This window comes from Nipponia nippon, unplaced genomic scaffold, assembly GCF_047370975.1.
Source record: "Nipponia nippon isolate SJK-2023a ecotype South Korea unplaced genomic scaffold, ASM4737097v1 scaffold_17, whole genome shotgun sequence".
In the NCBI taxonomy this organism is placed as follows: domain Eukaryota; kingdom Metazoa; phylum Chordata; class Aves; order Pelecaniformes; family Threskiornithidae; genus Nipponia; species Nipponia nippon.
Window position 1 is genome coordinate 12,774,429 of NW_028262333.1, and position 21,701 is coordinate 12,796,129.

Sequence of the window (21,701 nt, forward strand, 5' to 3'; positions counted from 1 at the left end):
CCAAAATGCCCAGCTCTTGACACTTGTTATGGGAGTGACTGAATCCTGTTTTGCCCATAGCAATGGCAAACAAAAACAGGTTCATTAATAGGTGCCCTGTATTTCCATAGTAACTAGGAGAAAAACTCTGTCCTTTGGGTTACGGACAAACCTTATGAGGCTGAGCAGCTAAATCTGCTGAAGGCCTTTACATCAAAGGTGCTTGCACCTTTGAATCTCCATGAGTGTTGGTGCCTAACTTCCTTAGGTGCCCTTAATCATAGTGTCTGAAGATTTAAAGTCTTCTTTACTTGAAAGAAAATAAAACAGTGATAAAAGAATTAATCGCTCTTAACTCAGCTTAAGTCAACAGGTAAATGATTGCGAACAGAACAAAGAGCAGGTAGAAGTCACCGTTTCTGATGCTGACATCTTATATGGGTGGCTCACGGGGTCTGGATCAGCCAGCATCACTGCAGGATGGCTTTACTGGCTGTTTCACTACCACCATCTCTCCATCTAACTCACTTTCTGTGGCATTAGTAGCAGTGGATGCAATACACCCTCCGTGTAGGTATTATTGTGACAATGCATTTGAATAGAAAGCACAGAACAAACGCCAAGATTTTCTCCCCTGTGTTATAAGAAGTTAGTTGCTTGAGACCTCCAGAAAGAGACTGACCTGTGACCAGGGTCCTGTTCTCCACTGCGCTGGGCAAAGCTCCCGGTTGCAAGGCCTCCTGCCTTCTGGACGGTCGTTGTTGCAGTACTTGGTATGAACAGACCGATTTGTATTATCGTGTAGGGGTTGGATACATCGGACAGATCGTACTTGATATCCTGTTTTCCCACAACTTTTGCTGCAAGGCTCCCATTCTCCTGTAACCCATCTGGGTTAGTGAAAAGAGAATAAGTTGAGCAAAATTCTCTCTCTCCTACATTAGATGAGTTCAAACTGTCTGTTGAACCGTAGCTCTTAAACACAGGTTTAATAGGGTGTTAATACTAGTTCTGATATGGAAAACGAAAAAGATATGAACAACCATAAGCAGTTATGGCGAGGGTTATTTGACCGTGACCCTGAAAAATCAGCTGGTTCCCACAGAAGTGAATCCAAAACATCTGGGCTAGAAATGCAGCTCCAACCTGGCCCATATCTGGATACTCCATGGACCATGTCCCTGGCCATGCTAGACACCAACTGCTGAAGCACTGGCAAACCCAGCTACACCGTCAGTGCTGTGTGTGCTGAGCTTAGGCAAATCAGGGTCCTCAGCATCATAAATGTTTGGTTTTGGGGAAGGCAACACTCCACTGAAAATCAGAAGGTCTGAGTTCATAATCTGTCAATCAGTTTTGCCACTGAAAAATGAAACCTATGGTTTGTAATGTGGCATAGTTGAAAACTTCACTGATCATCCAAATTGGCTCAAGAATTACAGCTACAAATTGTACGGAACTTAGAGAAGAGCAACAAGGACAGACAGGACCACAGGACATTTATGTAGACTACTGAAAGGTTCGTTATAATCAAGTAAGTGAAGATATACAGCAGTCTGTAAATATTTACAGACTGCAGAGATCTGCAAGAAGGAAACATTGTTCAATGCAAACAGTATTCATGGGATAAACTTAACCACAAAATATATATCGTCTGAAGAAATATCCCGTTTGAAGCAATTGTCCTAAAGTACTCATAAAATCCTGGGTTTAGAAATAGTCAAGAAATAGCATGGGCACAAGGCAATGCACTAAAGGCTCGAGTTAAACAAAAAGCAAAGTGGCAATTTCACCCAACTTTCTTTGTAGCCTATTGAAATTACACAGCTGTGGAGGAAGGCGAGTGCTGTGGAGCACAAAGCCATGAATCCTAAGGTGACTTCTGAGACAAATGATTTTTTCCCAGCAGTGAGGAAGCAGCATATTAGAGTAGCGGGTGTCACAGAGCTTCATAAAATCTCTTCAATAATTGCCTCTCCTATGTACAAGTGCAAAATGCTCAAAATGGCTCCAGTGCCATTCTATGGAAACAGAGGTGACTGAAACATTCAGGAATCCAACTACAATTTAGGATCCTATTGAGTCTTTGTCGTACCTGGGTCCAATTATATTTGCAGCTGAAAGAAGAATACAGTCCTTTCCAGAGAGCCTGAGATACGGTTAGGTCATTACTTCAGTTTTCCAATAAATAAATGTTAAACCCTGACCCATGCTGAGTTTATGGGGCACAGTTTCTTGACTTTTCTCTCAAATCTTTTTTGAAAGGAAGTTAGGAAATATTGTGTGGTATGTTCTACTCATTTGCTGTGCTTCCTGGAATCTAGACTTCGTCCCCAGAGATAAAAGCTGGGATCAACATACTCCTTTCTTGTTACAGTAGCAACACGAGGAATATATGAGTCCTACATGTGGCAGGAGTAACCTGCTGCCAGTCAAAAAAAGCACCTGTAAAATATGAATTAAAATATTTATAACACTTGACTATGTATAGCAAAGGTGAAGGTACAACAGGCATACCATGCTGTACAAGGGCAGCCACAGAAATCTAGCAGGCCAAATATTTTTCCCTGTGTTTAAATGTTCAAAAATATGCTGTGAACTTTAGGAAGATTTTGATTTGAGAGGCTGTATGACATTGGTTTTCTTATGTAGCACTCTGTAAATTTGTTCTTACATGGTTAACTCACACTACGTAAAATCAACTGGTATAAATTGAATTTATGTCTATTTTTTATTACCTCAAGATGGCCTGAACACAAATGTCTGGATAAAGATAGCACTTCTTTTCTAATCCAACTTACTTCAGAAGTAATAGGAACCAGCAGTCCCAGAAATACTATTTCTACAAGCAGAATATAGCATCACATCCTCACAGTCCTGGGTCTCTGTAATGATGCATAGAGGTGAAGCTTAAGTCACCTTCTTTCAGCTGACAAGTGCTAGCGGGGTATAATGCCTCCGGCAGCTGCCGCCGAGCAGTGCTGGTGGGCAGTGATGCTTACATGGGCTGGGAGCACTCCTGGAGATTGCACACCCTGCGAATGGGCTTAGGCTTTTGGATCAACTCGCAGTAACTCCGATGAACCATCTTGTGGTCCGTCTTCCTCCGGCAGCCGTATTTTGTGAATTGGTAGCCTGAGGAAAGACACTCCTCTTATTTTCAGTACTGGGAGATCTTACACACGACTCAGGTTTCAAACAAACTGCCCATACACTGTTAAAGGTTGCAGGTGGAACTACAGGTGAACACACTACAAAAGGAACTGTAAATTGCACCGAATAAACACTTATTCATGTAGATTTAGCACCCAGAATTGCTCATTTCCTTTATTTTTCACTACAGGCTATCATGAGAAAAACAATAACATCTAACATTTCAAAAACGTTCTGCACAGCCACATTCAGGGGCTGCAACCTGCCCATCAGCCTGCTGAACAGCATCAGGGTATGCATCTGGCCCCAAAAGCAGGGGTCTTCACATTGCAAGGTCCACGTCACAGGATGCAGATTTACTAAGTGCTGCCTCATGGCACCTTGAGGTTTGGCACCCTTGCAGCTTGGAAACCCTCATCCAGATCTTGCACATTTGTACAATTTTTCAGTTTCATAAACACAAATCAGAAATGAGCCACCCCAGATCTGCCCCCAAAACCACTTAAGTCAGATTTTTAACTCCATTTGCTATTTATTTATCTATTTCTTAACTTAAATAAAACCCTCCCATACTCCTGGTCTCCCTAATGTCTTGTGGCAATGAATTCCACACATGGTGTTCATTCTTTCAGTTTTCTCTTCATCAGTTTTGAATGCTTTGGGGGTTTGTTTTTACCTCCTCCACAGGGTTTTGAACATTGGGACCATTTCTTCAAAGCCCATTCATATGACACCGAGTCCTCTTCCAAGACATTATTGTTATCTACATTCAAGGAATCTTCATGGATCATGTACTTGTAAGTCAAAGATACCTTGGCACCACCGTGAGGAATCACCTAGTAAGCAAAAGAAATGTAGGGAAAAAAGATTTGAAAGACTGATATCAGAAGCTATGTGAGATGCCGTGAAATAGCAATCATCATGGCTCAGATATAAAAACATCCCCAGAGGGATTTAAACCTTTTAGCTGCACTCAACACATTTTTTTTTTTCCCTGATGAAAAAGTATCTCTATCCTTATGACACAGAGTTTCTAAACTGGATATTAAGAAAGACTGTTGTTGATTTAGACTGAGTTTTCTTGCCAGCGTTGGACTGACTTCACAATACTAAATTTTTTCCATATCCCATCATAAAGGAAGGAAATGTTGTACAAAAATGATAATGGATAGTTCACTAAAAGACAAGGCAAATTCAACTGCACAGATAACTGAAAGCAGTGAAGAAAATTGCTTATATTTCTGATAAAATGCAAATATTCTTACGATAATCCTGGGAATTCTGTGAAGCTTGTAACTTAATCCTGACAGAAATATAAACTATTTAGAAAGAGTTTTTGCTATCACACTGCACTAAGACAAATCCCAGAAAACGGAACTCAATGTGAATGAAGTGCAAAATATTGGTCCTTTGAAAACATAATATTTATTCCTCCTTTGACATTCAGCTGGTGTAGATCAACATACTACAGCTGCTTTCAGAGGGATTCTGAATCAATCTACTCCTACTCATTGTAGTCTATCATTTGCTGGTTTGCAATGAAAAAAGAATCTAGTCGGGTGAGTTTGGGAACTGCCAAACTGGCTGTGCCCTGACAAAGTGAGCCTGGAAGCACAAGAATCCTGCATCTGCCTTTGCAGGATACATTTTCAAAACGTGGACGGGAGGAGGAGCTATTAGATCTATCTGATATGAACCATTTTGACTTTTTTTTAACTAATGCTCACATCACATATGGTAAGTAAGCTGGAGAGTCTTTACACAGTGGCCATTTGCTAGCCATCCAAAGGAAATTGGGAGAGTTAGTTGCTCAATGCATAACCCTGAGTTATAACAACTCTTGTACAGAGCAATGAATGAATTAGGAAAAAGGAATTAAAATACACCTTCTATTGTCTTATAATTGAAGCAGATGTCTTCTTGTAACTCACAAGTGGAATCTAAAATATATTATAGCACATTATGGCTCTGTAATCCTGACATTGTGTTCTGTGGAAGATGGTTTTCATTTGACTTACCAGAATAACTATTCCATTACGCAGTGGCCCCATGGTCTGCACGGTTTCTCTATCATCGTCGTTCCTATATTCCCACTCCACGCCCATGTCAATAAATACTTTAGAGTCTGGCACATAGTTGTCTTCGCTTAGAATGAATTTCCCCGTTTCACGATTTTTAATTGCTAGGAACAACAGAAGAAAAGTGAATACAAGAGGTTTGCTTCTCATCTCGTTTTGTTCTGCTCTTGTCCCAGTGGAAGAAGCAGAAAAGGCCAGTCTGCATTTTCCCTCCATTCCCTCACAGGTTTGGAAAGACTTTTTCAGGTGTTTCACTGAACGCTTTCCTGATCAGCTCGAGAAACATCAATTGTCCTTTTTTTTCTTTTTCATAGCCTGCCTTGCCAGAGAAATAAGGCCAGCGCGACTGCACTGTGTGTGTCCGTCTGCCTGCTCCCAACTAACAACTTCTGAATCCACTGGCCAAATCCAAGCCAATTTGACAGCTGGTGGGGGTCCCACAGCTACTCAGCTCTTTGACATGTTGTAAGGCAGCTCAGGCGGCTGTTACTGCTCCATGAGAGAAAGGCTACTGAGCTAACCCCCAGCGGGTCCCCACAGTGAGAGAGAGATGCTAGAAACTGTATAAATTCTCCTGCTCAGATCTAGCCCTGACACCGCCACAGCCCTGCTTAAGCTCCTGTTGCTTTGCAGGCATCTGCCATTGCACACAGCGCCTGATTCCTCTGGTTCAGCTGTAATCAATGCCCCATCCTTCACCCGGAGAGACTTCAGCCACCTTTGTATAAGGACTCTTGGTTTTCTCCCGAGATGGAAAATTTGCACTCCTCGTTAGAAGAAGCAGGGACTGATTGTCATTTACCACCAGATTTTAACTCCCTTCTCTCTCTAGCAGCTACCTGAGCATCCTGCTCTCTCAGCGCTGGCCTCAACAGAGAGCAAGCTGTTCATGTTCCTTGTGTATTGCTTAGCCCACACTGAAAGAAGAACCTTGTCTGAATTGACGAGCGATTGCTCTCCTGATCCACGGGGCCGGGCTGCACTGAGCAGCAAGGGAAGTGTTCGCTGGCGAGGAGCTGGGATGACTCACGATACAATTAGCAGGCCATTCACTGTGAATCTTCTTCCAATTAATAACAGCCTACTAGACACTGCTTCGCATTGATTACAGAGCACCGCAAGGAGCGGATTTCAATTACTTTCTAAGCTGTGTGATTGATCAGGCAGCCTTGTGTCGATGATGTTAGCAATGGGGCAGAACCTGAAACGGATTTGGATGTGGCTGGGAAATGACTGAGGATGGGAAGCATGTTATGAGATGCACACAAAGATAATGTGGTGCACCCCTTAATGTAATTCAGCTCTTCTTCCAGCAGCTTTCATGTGTGCACATGCCAATGCAGGGATCTTCCAGCTAGGACACCGGGGAATACAGCACAGGGAAATCAAATTGCCAAACAAGTTTCCTAATTTAACATACTTAAAGGAGGTATGTGGTGTGGGAAGATATTGGGTAAACAAACGCATAAACACATTGCGAAGCTCCAGAGACAAAAATAAACAGCTGAAAAAAACATGGTGACTGAAAATTTTCCAACTTGTTACATACTTACCGAGATTATGACTGGTGGCATCTGTTTCCTGTATAAGTAAATGTCTCGCACCAACAGGAATTTCAAACATCTTAATGTGCCCTTTATTGTAGTATTTGAAAAGATAGTAACTGGTTAGTATGCCATGAACAGGAAGAGTCTGTCTTAGGTTTTTAAATAAATCTTATTTTCTAAAAGCAGGGTGTATTACAGCAAGCTGAACCTAATCCAGTGTCATTCCCATCCCTATTTCTGTGACAGATGATGGAACATAACAGGGACAAAGGGCTTTGGGTCAGAAGAAAAATGCTTTAAGTATCATCAACAAACTGACTTTGCTTCAGACTAAAACAGGCCTCAAGTGCCATATGCACCCACAGAGAGAGACCATGCAAGCTCCTGTCTGACAGTGAGTGATGACGACATATTATGGCAGTGCTCCAGTGACTGAGACGGAGCAGCTGAGTGACATCAGCAGCACAGTAAGTCCATAGCTCTCCAACACGGAGCACTGAAGCCCTCCTCTATGCATGCGCAGGCCCTGATATCAGCAGACTTAACTGCCCACTGGACAAAAGTCTTATTTTCACATTCTAGACACATCTCAAAATAAAGTCCAGAGAGTTTATTGGAATTAGCGATGCCGTAAATGATTTGTGATTGCTCTGGTACTTTCCATGAAACAGAAGAGATCAAACAAAAATACCCTGAATTCCCCAGGACAAAACACACTGAATGCACTGACCTTGTTTCTTTGGTACTCTTGAAAATGTTCCTTTCACCACTTTGCAATGGGAATTATCTCCTCCACAAACACCACACTTATCTTCCTGCTTCGTGGAACCTATGACCCTGTCGCACCCAACTTTCTGTGCACAAAAGAGAAAACCAGTAATTCGTATTTATCCATGCTTCAATTCAAATGACCCTTCACTTCAGATATCAAAACCCAGACTTCTGCTTCAACAAAAAAAAAAATCGTAGTATTTTCCTGGACGACCAACATCTAAACAGGTTTTAATACTTCCAGTTCTTATTATAGCTGTCAATCAGGTGATTATATTTTTATATTATGCTTCACAGTGGTCCTCTTACTGAAGGAAAGCAGCACTGTTAAGGAAAAGCTCTTAAGCCTCAGCTTACCTTAAAGCAGATGCTTAAATTCCAGGAGAATCAAAGCATCTATGTGAGGATAAGCACCTCCACCAGTGCTTTGCTAAGTCAGAGCCTCTAATTCTGTTGAAAGATGACCTGTGGCAGATCTCAACTTAGAGGAACTGTCATTGATCTTTTAAAAATAGCATGATCAAATACAGAGAGAATGCACATCAGCCATATCTTAACACCACTTTCCTTGAAAGCTGTGGCATGTTCCTGTTTCATTGTACATTCCACTCCCACTAAACCTCAGCAGGAAAAGCTTTCGTTGAAAGCTAATGGTAAGAGTTCATCTTAAAATACTGCATTAAATATTACTTGTGTAGGTAGGTGCTGTTGGAATTGAATCACATGCAATGTAATGGCAACTGTGAATATCACACATAATATTGTGACAATAATCCTAATGAAATCTCCTTATTGCCCAAAGCGTTATTATACTTACTTAAATAGTCATTCTTGGAGAGAACCACTCAAGTTACCATTTTAATTGTTTTCACAATACTAAGTTCTGAAGCAAACCATCAAAAGCTTACCAAGCAGTCTCCCCGCACGCAGATGCTGTAAGCGTCTTTGTAGGAGCAGCGGGTCCCATCATGTACCATCCTTTTCATATACACCACATCCCCTGTCTCCTTTGATTCACAATACAGGTGGCACCTTTCCTTAGCTGAAAAATAAAATGACCCAAATTATGCGTGTTCAGCTCTAATAGTTTAGCTGCCGACTTTGTGAATTGTACTTGGAATAGTGTTGGCTCTCTCTTCTTCCTTGCATATATCACAGAACACAATACGGTACCCCATAAATCATTGATGTTTATCCCCTTTCAAAGGCTATGTGATCATTTGGAAACTGCTGAATCATGAAGCACCCATGTGTCATCATTAGGAGACAGTCTTAAAGATAACAGATCGTTTACTTTGATTGGGGGGCCTCTATTTAATCCTTTGTCGCATGATGCAATCTGGCAGAGGTTTCCGCAGTCTGCTACATGACTACCTGTGAGAGATGCAGGTTTCTGCATCATTTTCACCTGCACTGTACTTAAATCTGAAAAAAGCAAAAGTCATTTTGCCATTAAAAGCAGCTGTTCAACACTGAGTGAATCTGGCATCCAAAACGTCTTCAGAGACAGCTGGGCCATACCGTTTGCTCCTAAACATGAAGTTAATTCTCCCTCATTGTTGTACCTGTATTTATGATAGTTTAAATCATTAAACAAGATGAGATGTCAGAGAGATTCAGAAAAAAAACATTTTTTTACTGCTAACACATGTACAAACAGCCAGACAAGCATATCTCTTTCTCCTAATCTGTTCCAAAGAGCTAAGAACAAAAAATAAAGCTGAAATGACTAGACAGTGGCTGAATAAAGTTGTATGCCACCAGTGTATTTCATTTTACCCATATCTCTTGCTGTTCCCAGCCCCATAACAGGATTCACTATGCTTTCCTTGGCCGTGAAAAGCAGATGGCCCTTCTGTTAGATGAAACAAATAAAGATTCTGCTATTTTAACAAGATTAAAAGTTGGGACACTTTTCCCACCATTTAAAACAATAACGACCTTTCCGTTATAGCAGTTCAGTTAAAACAGATCTTCACAGGCCCTTTGCATTCTTCTCCTGTACAGTTCCATGGCCTCTGCCCTCTTTTAATAAAGTCCTTGTTATTGCTGTTGATGTCCTCATGGCCACTGGGTATTGGTATATCAGAGACCTTTGTTACTGCTCCTGAACAACGCAGAGATGTCATTCTAAAAATGTAGGGTCTAGACTATTAAAACAGGTACTTTACAGATTTTTTTTTACAGTACTTTTGCAGATTCTTAATAGGGGACTATTAAGATCATAATAATCACTGATCTAATGTATTTGCATATATTAGAAACATTAAACTATGCACAAGACATAGACGTGTGTACACACACACCCCCCCCCGCCTATGTACCCACACCCACCCCACACATACCATTCACTGTACGTGATTAAATGAAAATATCAGAAGGTCTGACTGGGTGCCAACAATTCTGTACAAGGGCTTTCTTTTAGAGAGGGTTCTCTTCCCATTGCTCCATGGGAACAATAAATGTGCAAGTGTCGTTAAATTGCACCCTGTTAATTGTAAAGAATTATTTTCTTTCTATTCACTGATGTTGGGCATAGTAGAGGTGCAGAAGCATGGATGTGACCATATACCTGTCTGCTCCCTGCTCCCCATGCATTTCCTTCTCATTTAATTGAGGCTGGGAGCTAATAGCCAATGTCACTCTACAGTGCTGTGGCAGATGCATGGCACAGGGGTATGTGAGCCCTGAGGAGGCTGGGAAATGGGGTGCTCAGCGGGCTTGGAGCAGGAGAGAGGCCACAGCACAGTGCAGCACCAGGGTGCTCAAGCACACACTGGGGTGTACCCCAGCTTGGTAGCTTTTCTCTGGCCACAGGATGAGATGCTCCTCTCTGTCCCCATCACATACACAATGTGTCAGACACGTCCAGCTGAGCTGTGTGTCAAGTGTATGGATTTATGTCGCTTTTGAGCCACGACTGCATTATCTGCACAAAGTATGCCACTGATATGCCTTATCTTTACAAAAGGGAATTTTAAATATATTGGAGTTCAAACATAAACCACCCTCTGGCCTTGTTTTCACACAAAAGCTGTTCCCTCTAATAACCCTACACTGGTAAATGTAACTCGCACAAAGGGGGCTGCAGTTATACCATAGTTATATGGGAAACCAGCGGTGCCCAGTGATCAGTGCTCAGACATCAGTGAGCTGGTTTCTGACCCAGGAGCCATTGAATGTAATAGAAAAAACATCTGATTAGTTTCAGTGGTCTTTGCAGCAGACTGTTCCAAAGGCTAAAGCAGAAGCAAAGGTCTGCGGGCCACAGTGTTCATCCCCTCTCCCTGTGCCAGCAAAGCTATTTCATGAAATTAAGCTGTGAGGCTGTGTCTGTGCCTCTGAAAATCTCAGACTGCACAAGATGGCATGAAAAGAATGAGGGAACCCTGGGAATGGTTCAGGAAGAAAGTCAGGCAAATTAATCACAAGGAATTTGCTATTAACTTCTGGCAGAGTATCGTCTCACTGGAATGCAAAATGATTCACCCGAAGTGACCCTTCCCCTCACAGAGATGGTTGCCTGGCTGAGGACAGCTCGGGCGCCTGGTACCTGCCCCTTGCCAGGCCAACCCTGCCCTGGAGCACCCGCCATTCTAATGAAGTGACCAGGTTTAAAAACGGCGAGCAGCCTGCACTCCTCACCAAACAAGCTGAGAATCATTGCCCTCTGCCTTTTTATTTGGTAAAACCTCTTCTTGGCATGTTTTCAGCACAACGTGGCAATAGCACGGCAACAGCCTTCATGGCCCAAATCAATCAGCTGCACTTTCATTGACAGTTAAGCAGAGGCATTAACAGGAAAAGGAACATTTTTGTTCTAAGAGGTGATCTCTGCCATGATGCCAGAACATTAGACTGACCATACTGGTTCAGACCCAGCACATGCCCAACCCAACGCCTGCCTCCAACAGTGCCAGCAGTGTTTGCAGTAAGATGTAAGAACAAACCTGACGCTTTTCTCAGAATATTCTCCAAGTTCTTCATAAACTGCAGCTTGGGGACTTCCTAAGTCATGGCTGGAGCTTGGTGTTTAATAGCTCTTAATGGATTATAGAACTTTCAAGAATTTCTCTAAATCACTTTCAAAACTTTCTGGCATCTGCAACTTCCCATGGCAATGAATTCCAGTTTAATTATATGCTGTGTGGAAAAGTATTTCCTCTTATTTGTTTTAAATCAGCCACCTGATAATTTTATTTGACCTTTCCAGCCTTGTGTTATGAGAAACAAATCATTCCATGTTCAGGCTCTTCATGCCACTCACAATTCTGTAACTCTGCCTTTTTAATCTAAATCATCACTTTTTCAGGGAGAAAAGTCCTAGTTTATCTAAACTCTCCTTATCCAGAAGTCACTGCTTACGTTTGCTTTATTTGGGCCTTTCTGAGTTCAGCTGTGGGTTTTTTAGCAATGGGGGCAGCAGTGAGATGGGCACAACCTGAGCTGCATTGGTGGGGCACTTAAAATGCAGAAACATCATGCAGGTACACAGAGGCAGATCAGTGTTCTGCACCCCTCTCTTGACAGTCACTGAACTGATGTTTTCCTAAAGCTATCCCCAACTCCCACACCTTTCTCTTCAGAGCCCACCTTGTGTATAGACCCATACACATATACACACATTTTTTTATCCCCATATCGATTACTGGCATTTATCAATGCCAAACTTCATTCGCCACATTCAGTCACTTAGCGGCACAATGTCCTTCTGCAGCTCTCACTGTGGGCTTTCTTATTTTAATTAACCTGAGTAATTTTGTATCCTGAGCAGATTTTGTCCTTTGCTCCCTTTCCCTGCTCACTGCCACCCATGCTCAGCAGCACCCATGCTCCCAGCATCCATCCTTCTGTGACACACACCCCCATGCAAGACCATTCCATTTTTTCTCATGATAACACAGTTTAAGAGCAGTTATTGGGGAACAGGGCCCAAAGCTTCTTGAAAATCCGAGTACATTATATGAATTGAATCACTCATACACTGATACTCACCAATCCCTCCAAACAACTTGTAACAGATTTGTGAGGCACGATTTCCCCAGAAGAAGTTTTACCCCTCCTTATATAATTTTTACTTGTGTTTGCAACTGATTTTACTTTTCATAGGAAAAAGGGACCGCTCACCATCGACGTGTTCATAGGGGAGCCAGTGGTGTTTCGTGTTCTGATACTCAAAGTAAGGATCCCACTGCCGGCACTGCTCCTCTCTGAAATCTTCAGAGTCCTTAGGACAGTCCTGACTGTTGCACAGCTGGAACTCATAGCTCGGCCCCACGCACGTGCGGCCTCCGTTGGTGGGACTGCGGGCAGGAGAGAAAGCCATTGTTATTTTTGCCATTGATGCATGAATCAAGCGTCTATCAAATCCTTTGAGGAGTAATTTAATTCCTAGTCATGTCAGTAGGCATTTGATGAAGCCAGTGATGTATTTCTGGTATGGAAAATATGTATTTCCTTTAAAAGCCCACTGTTGCTATTTAGCTCTTAAAAAGCAATTTCTGCAAGTAGAGCCTCAAACCACTTGATAAAGGCAAGAAAAGCCATTTTCTTGGTGTGTCCCAGGAAAGGACACCACGAGCAGATGAAGCGATTCATTCACATTCACCCCCTAAGCCAGCAGCAAATGCAGATACAGAGCCCAACTCAGTGCTGCATCCCCCGGGCAGCCGCGCATCAGATCACTGGCAGGTCTGGCAACGCAGAGCTCAGGAGTTGCAGCTGGGTTTGCACCCTCTTCCAGGAACACAGAAAACATTTTAAATAGTACATTAGGCTTTTCCTACATGAAAATAGATTTTACAACTAAAACCATGCCCACAATTATAAAGGTCACTTTCATGTTGCCAATGTAATAAAGGCTGAAATTAGAACTGGTAAATTTTTTCTTAACAGAACAATTTCCATCAGAAAATGCTGCTTCATAAAACTTGAGTGTTTTTTTTAATCAATGATAAGATGATTTTTGACACTAGTCAAGTTCAATGACTTTATCCGCACAAACTGAGAAAGTCAATGTTAAAAATATTCTGTCTGGTAAAATCATTTAATTCTGACAATTGTTTCAGTTCTTGCTGTTAGGATTTTGACATTTTATGGTATCACAATATAGCAATAATTATATATTTCATATCATTTGTACATACCAATCTATATTAAATATATTATACTACCAGTGTTACTGAAATTAAATCATTCTACATTATCTAGATGAGCCATATAGAAGTTATTGAAGCAAAACAATTCAATATTATTTAAATTAACTTTGGGGAAGGTTCTGATCTCTGGAGCTTTGTTCCAACTTGGAACGAAAACAGTCTGAAAGTATTTTAAGACCTTCTTGTTGAAATATCCAAAAAGGTGCATTTAACAAAAATTTTAAAAAGGTATACGCACTTTTTAAAAAAAATCCAGCAAATCATTGCCATTATTTCATGCTCACATGTTAAAACAAGACATATATAGGGCCCTAAACTTTTACTTGTGCTTTATGCAATAGTGTAATAGCACTTTCAAGATCCTTGTAACTCCATAACCAGCTTAATGGATGGAGAAACTGAGAAATAAAGATGATTCGTGACTGGCTAAGGGCCAAAAGTAGAATTTCTGACAACATACACTGTAGGTCAGATTTAACAAGTCAACATCCTTTATGGCATTACTGCACTAGTAATTGAGCAAGGATTCTTGCCATTCATTCACTCTACATCAGAAAAACATATGGGTGTATGTATACTTACTGCGGATTGTCACACTGCCGTGTCCTGTACTTCACCCCGGTGCCACAGGTGCGAGAACAAGAGCCAAACTTACTCCATGCCCCCCAGTGTCCATCCTGCTTCAGGATGTCTGGTGTTAGCCAGATGCAGTGACCTTTAAAGCAATGCTAAAACAGAAAATTAGATGTCAAAATGATTAGATGATCAAATTATATCATATGAGAAGCTGTGGTACAACAGATTTTATTTTAGGCACAAATTCTGGATTTTTTTTCACCTCTCCAGGGGAAAGTAGTGAGACTCACTGTCAGACCATGCCCACGGTCACACACTCGGATTTTATGAACTTACACATGTTAAGTATGCACTTTTATATGCCTGCAGGATTCAAGCCTACAAAGTTCTCTAAGCTGCTCTCAGCATTACATGCCTTTATCACATGTCTGCAGTGGTGACCTCAACATAACTAATACAGATTCATTTAAGGGAAATGGCGGAGTCCCAAATCTTGGAGGCTAAATGTAAAATTCTGCCTCTGCCATTGCATGCAGCCACTTCAGGCAGCAATGGCGAGAGCTCCTGCCACAGCACCACACTTCCCAGCAGCTCCTAACTCAGCATACATATTCCTGCAATAAATGCGGTCAGCAAAGTCGCATGAAATTAAAGCCAGCTCACATTTTAGACATTATTGCTATTAAATGAAGAACTCTTGCAGTCTTCTTGGAGATCTCATACTAAACCTGACCAAAACACCAGGAAGCATTCATCAGGCAGGAGCCCTGGACAGTCTCACTCTGGGCAATTAATCGTGCCCTACTAGGCTTTCTCTTTTCTTTTACCTGATTTTTAATATAGTTATTCTACAGAGGTTGAAACACGCAATTTGCTGCATTCCCCAAACCTATATGGTGTTTACGCATGTCTTTAAGAGCCTTCATAGCTGCAGTACTGATACTCTCTACTGTCTCCTCTCGTTAAAGAAATCCACCAGTGCCTTTCCACCAATTTCTAATCAAGGACTTTTTTCTTAGCTGAAGTCAGGATGAATTCTTCTCAAGGATCACAGATTCTGGCCCTTTCTAGTATATTTCTGCTTTCATAAAAGTCTACTGATGAAGTGCGGGTGCTGGAAAATATTTCCAGCCCAACAAATGACTTTGCATTACACTGTCACAGTTTGCCTGCGTTAACGGTTACTGTCGGGAGAAGAGCTCTGGCTCAGGCGCACAGATGGCTATAACAACAAGTGCAATCAGTCACTTACTTTCCTTAACATTCAAGTCAACAACAACATTTTACACAGCTTAACAAGCCCTGGAACGCAGGAATTTGGCAGGCAGCGCAGGCCGAGCATATGGCTAAATGCATGCTGCCAGCAAAAACAAAATCAGAAGAGCGTTCTTAAGCATAGAGCGATTAGTGATCTGGAAGACAAATTTAAAAGTGATGGCTAATCATTAATAATGCTGAATTTAAAGAGAGAATCATTAGTAAAATGGTGACAAGACACAGCTTACTGATTCGCTAATCTGCTCAATGACTAGCTCTTTATTTATGTCATTTATTTTGGTGCTGATTTGTGTGGACAAGTAGCAGAAAAGAGAGTAGAAATTAGGTTTCAACTACTCATTCTTTCTCATGACTTCAAATATTCAAAGTCAAAACCTATGAAATAGATGAGTTACCACAAAGCCAATTATACCAATCCTGCTCTGGAGCTGTAATGGGCCGATTTTTCTTGGCTGTTTGACAGAACAAGAGATAATTCGGCAAAGCATGAAAGAAATGCAAAATTCTAATATGTCCTTTGCTTTCTTCAGTTTTGAAGCTCAGCACTGTACCCTTCAGGGACTGTTTACTTATGGCTTTAGAGAGATTTGTTTGAACGAACAGTTTGAGTCGTCAGACCCTGTGTAGCAATGGGACCATTCAGAGACGCAAGGGAAGCTGGCAATGCATCAGCTTGTCAATACAAATTTCAGCTGGGCTTGGAAGCAGATGAGATGTGACAGCTCCTGATCTGTGCTTGCTTACACATCCTTTTATCAGGGTTCTGCATCCCTCAGGTTCCACAGCAATCACTGAATCCATTTCAAGAGCCAGGTAGTGTATGTTCATTATGCGATGATCCACAATCCAGCGCTTGGACTCCGTGGAGGAAAGGGAGAGACATGTGATGGTGTTGTTTTCCAGTCTCTTTTCCCTGTTTTAGCCAGGAACAGGGGGATGTGGGTTTGCAACAACCACTAATAAACCACCTATTTGACACTGTGACTGGTCCCTGAACTGGAAGGCAAACATGGAAAAGTGTTATTGACTTTGCTGCGTGAAGGAAAGAGCAGCACTGATTTTTACTGGAAGAAGCTGGTCATAGGCCGATTGTCGGGAAGCTGAGGCAGAGGTATTAGGAGACAAGCATTTGTATAAAATGAGTCATCTCCAGCTCTGCCTTTTTGTTTGTGGATTAAAAGAAAGGAGCCTACATAAAATGATTCACAACTGAGTCTTACGCTGTGCAGACCCATGCAAGAAAATGCGTGAAGAGGTAAAACCAGAGATGGAGCCATCTCCAGTGTAATAAAGGAAGCTAGAGCCAACCCTTCCTATCACTACTACATTAACTACATAATGAGGTGGAAAAGAGCCAATTTCAACCACTATTCCCTTCATAAACAGGGGGGGTTCATTTAAAGAGTGAAGCATATTAAAGCAATATTTTTGTTTTAAATGAGAAAAAAAAACCAACTGGGTAAATGCAAATTGTTTTCTTAGTGGAAGACAAGATGACTTCTTGCAGTCTCGCCTATTTTTCTGGCAAACAGGACAGTCCAAAACAAGTGCAATTTCCAGGAGAGGAAGCTTAAATCTCTTGCAGTAAAACATTCCACTGCTGTTTTCAGCAGTTCTTTGAAACAACTGCTGTGGATGCCAAAAAAAGAGCCAGTGTGTTCCTGTGGGCTTAACATATCTGCAAGTCAATTTTTCAAGAAAAGATCTGCAGATCTTCTGTGGGTATTTCTGCCTATTTTATACTGGGTAGCAACTGGCAACTCTCCTGTCTCCTCACTTGACACCCCAGTTGTCTAACAGGTAACCCCTCAGCTCTCCCCGCTCTCCTGAGATCGTATCAGGAGAGGGTTACTTATTTACTTGTATTTCCCATCACATGCAGTCTGGCCTGCTCTGCTCCATCTGTTTGAGAATAATTAGTTGCAAGGGATAAACCGAAAGCTCTAACACTAAAGTGTACTGTGAGCCAGTAAAAGTTCCTTCAGTGGAGAATCAAGTCTTCTCACTGTTTCTGTGGACTAACACAGCATACACTTACCCATCTGTCTCCTGTCTCCGAGAGAAGCTGAGGTCAGCTTTCTCAGTGGGAAATTATCTGGATTGCTTTGAGTACACATTAGTGTTCTCAGAAACCTTTTTTCTCGGTCCATTCTCAATAATATCTGTTTATTTCAATATTTAATCATTCCCTTCTTTTCCTGACAGACTGAAAAATCATTCCAAGTTTGACTCAGATTGTCTCATTAGCATGGTGCAAGCAAAGAGGATACCTGCTAGGTTTGTGCTGAATCCTTGGCATATAAGCCAAATCCAAGAGCAACATCAGCTCAGCTGGCAGGGGCAGGTACCTCTTACCTCTCTCCAAGAAAAGAAACAAAGGAGGCTGAGGTGGTGCAAACCTTTGTGGTAGTCACTGCAGCAAGCAGATGGACTCTAGCATGCAATATCCTTGCACGAATGACTTTGGGCTTTATTTCTGTCCTATGGAGAGCAGTTAGCTACCTCAGCCAATATAAATGTCTCCACAGAAGAGTAATAGTTTAAAAAAACAGAACAACAAAAACTGATGATATATTTCTGAAGGTTGCCTGGCTTCAGAAGCCCGAGGCTAACAGTGGAGCTGACATAATTGTATACAAGTAAATAAATTATCAGCTGAAAGCATATGTTTTCTTTTAATCCACAGAATGTTATGCAGAGTTAAGCTTTGCACAGTTATGCCTCGTCTGCATGGTTTAATGGAGCAATTTATGGAGTGTCTTTGACTTCACATTAAGACTCTGACCCTCCATGTGCTTAATTTTACACAGCAGAGTTATTTCATGGAAGTTAATGTGACCATTCAGACACAGAAGTAATTGCAAGTTGCTGCATCATCGAAGCTTCACAAAATTGACAGAATCTTCCCTCTTGCTACTGAAAAATCAATCTAGTTGAAAAAAATCAGGCTGGGAGCAAAATAAAACATTCTATTTCCTTTAGGATTCTATCAAAATAGTAGTTTTCTTCTCTGGCTGGGAAGCTCCAAGAGAATATTTTATTTTTCTGTCCCTAAACTGAGCAAATTATTAGTTTGCTGCCAAATAACATAATGGTTGTTCAATGCCTACATTTGCACAAGGAGACTTATTAAAAAGTCTTTGAAATGGCAGAACGTCATTCTTTTGGCAACTTATTTCACATAACAACATGCATAGAAGAGCTTACATACATTTACATATCTTTACTTAAATATACACCTATATGTATGCATACATGCATTCATACACACATATAGACAGCATCAGAAAGTCTGATCTTCCTTCCATTTCTAAGGGTCATTGCCTAGGTCCAAGACACAACCTGGGCATGCAGAGACACAGCCCTTATCAGCATGCTTGCTGAAAATGTGCTACAGATCTTGTGTCTCCATAGGTGTCTTGCCCCTTGATTGTCAGTTAGGAAGGAGGCAGTTGGACGGGATTCTCCTCAATAGCATCTGCTAAGTTTGGGAAAGTGAAGAGACCAGTTGTCTGAACACCAGGTTTAGGTGAGAACCTCTACGCACCATACGCCGTGTTAAGTCTCCCAAACATCGCTTTCATTTCTGGCATTCAGTCTCCTCAGCTGCTGCAAAGCCAGGATGTTTCTTTGACGCATCAGCAGTGTTGTGACTGGTTTGAGCTTAAAATAGGCCCTGGGAATTAGTGGTATGAAATCAGGAAAACTGCAAGTCCGTAAAGTGGGAAACACTTTAGGATCTTTTTGAATCAACATCTTTAACTACTTATGTTTCTGTTCTTTTCTGGCATTATTCCAAAGAAAACAGTGGATCAAGTTTGAAGTTATTTTCCTCTTCCTCATGTGCTGACGAAGTATCATGGGAGATGTATCTTAAAGGACACTGCCACACTGCAACTGAGTCCCAGCTTTGGGCAACATATGCATTTAACAGTCCTCACCCTTTCAAATAAGAGTCTCTGGTATTGTCCAAATCGATGAAGAGAGTAAACAACGGAAAGGCCAAATCAAAGGCAGGGATGAAAAGGAAAGGAACAGGTGGAAAAGGACTGATCTGATGTGCCTCTATTAAAAACACCAACAACTAATAAATACACTGGTCAAATGCTGAGCTCAGATATACAAAGTCAGTTGTATAACCTTCATAACTCATGCTATTTTTTAAAAAAATGTTTAGCTCAGACTGCTGAGCCTTATCTAACAAAATGGTTTTCATTTTATATCATTTTCTCGGGCTCTCCTGGAAGGTTGCAATAAGTTTATTTATCAAAAAACTGGGACAGCTCCTCTGGGAATAGAACAGTCATAGTCCTATCATCTACTGAAACTTCAGAATGTGCACATACTCTCTTGCATCTCCACTGAACTAAAAAGCCTGGCTGTCTGCCTTGTATTCCAAGTTTCAGTCCAGAGAAAATTTTTACAGCTGACTTGCATAATATCCTGACAAACTGTTTATAATGGAAGCACTGACAGATCCTTAACTGTATCGTTACAAGTTTTTTTTTTCTTCTCATTTCTGACTGAATGGCTTGGGGAAGAAGGTGATACAATAAAATGGAATAAAACTGTATTTTTCTGGGGGTTTCATGAATATTTTTAATGCAAAAATCAAGATATAGAAAAGTGAATCCAAAGAAACTATCTAAGGTTTTGGATTGTAATTTAAATATATATATATTTTTTAAACAAAAACCAAAGTTGTTACAACAGGAATAGTCCAAAGACGAGAAAACCAGAAGGGAGTGGTTTATATAGAGCGTGACTTGCTAGGGAATTAATTTAGCATTACATTATGTTTTCATAAAAAAGATATTTCAAACCATAACAGCAGCTGCTAATATGGTTCATTTATCACATAAATGATGTCATTCATTGGGTTTTACAAAGCATCTTTCCAAGTAGCGACATCTTCCTCTCCCCCTCAGTCACTGCATCCAAAGCCCAAGGAAGCCAGACTTTTTCAGCAGACTTCAAAGGACTTGGAGTTCATATCCACTATGAGCGCAGCATGACCTCCACAGAAGGATAACTGAGACCTGGAGCAGGTCCAGCATGGTGGCTGAGCGGTTGGAGCTATCTGAGCCCTTGCCACCTTGCGCCTTTCCTCCACAGTTCCTCATGCCTCCCTTGACGCTCATCAAGTCGGCAAATCCACCTCCGCAAATCTGCCTTTCTCTCGTCATAGTTCCTCGCTGCCATCGTGTTGGCTCCCTCTAGCTCGCACTCGACTCCCACATCCATCCTTTCCCTCAGGGCAGCCACAGCAGCCTTAGCTTGCCTGTCGTCTCCAGGACTTCACTGCTCTCTGCACCCTCAGCGCCAGGGAAGCCAGTCAGCATCACTACAACATCACTGATACAAACACAACCTCCCTGACCTCACACAAGTCGTGGGCAAGTGGAAATTTCCCCATTTTTGGTTCTGTCACAAAGACTTGCCAAGAAGTCCAGGACAATCTGCAGACACTTCCATGACTTGCATGAGATGGTCACAGAGCTGCCATGCAGGACACACCAGCCCTGGCCCCTGCCTCCTCCCCTCACGCTGCTCAACAGCCTTACTTGCACTCATGAGTTTTTGCCCCACATCTTAGCGGACTTCAAGTCCTCAAGATAGGTTCTTCTCGTCTTCCCCTTGATTTTAAGGGGAACATCCCCACCTGCACACAAACACACAGGAGCACACATGAGTGTGTGGGTACATGCAGCACCTGCTCTCACCTTTCCTGGTGCACACATGGTCCCGTCCAGCGGAGGCCCTTTCTTTGTTTTGCAGAAGTAGGGGTTCTCAGGGTGGCTACACCACAGCTGCTTGCAGGGATCAAACGTACGGAACTGAAACACAAGAAAAATCAGAGCAGATGATGCTTCAAGACAGCTCCCATTAGAAACTGCAATAGAAGCTGCAGCACGGTGGGGTTTTTCCTTTCCTAGCCATAAAATGCCAGCTGTTATCACTGATTCCTGAGGAACACCACGGTGTCTATGGATTGAGTATATCTGAGCTTTCATGCAAAATCGTCAGTGACTTTGAAGTGAGATCCCACCTGCATTCGATGGAATAAGGTTGGGCAAAAATACTGACCAAAGGCAGACTGGGCAAGGGGGAAACTAGTTCCCCCGGCCAGTAGGACACACACTGCCTTTTCTTACATTTTC

General features: G+C 41.8%; 1 protein-coding gene across 3 annotated transcripts in view; it reads right to left on the reverse strand.

Moving 5' to 3' along the window:
* ADAMTS2 (ADAM metallopeptidase with thrombospondin type 1 motif 2) overlaps nt 1-21,701 on the reverse strand; it is a 195,024-nt gene that overhangs the window by 11,414 nt on the left and 161,909 nt on the right. For all 3 annotated transcript variants that reach the window (XM_087753711.1, XM_087753712.1, XM_087753710.1), the window contains 10 exons: nt 21,264-21,377; nt 14,269-14,414; nt 12,656-12,831; nt 8,437-8,570; nt 7,488-7,611; nt 6,764-6,844; nt 5,151-5,314; nt 3,809-3,968; nt 2,982-3,114; nt 662-869 (listed from right to left, as the gene is read on the reverse strand). In XM_087753711.1, coding sequence (XP_087609837.1) covers nt 662-869; nt 2,982-3,114; nt 3,809-3,968; nt 5,151-5,314; nt 6,764-6,844; nt 7,488-7,611; nt 8,437-8,570; nt 12,656-12,831; nt 14,269-14,414; nt 21,264-21,377 — 1,440 coding nt within the window. The remainder of the gene's footprint in view (nt 1-661; nt 870-2,981; nt 3,115-3,808; nt 3,969-5,150; nt 5,315-6,763; nt 6,845-7,487; nt 7,612-8,436; nt 8,571-12,655; nt 12,832-14,268; nt 14,415-21,263; nt 21,378-21,701) is intronic.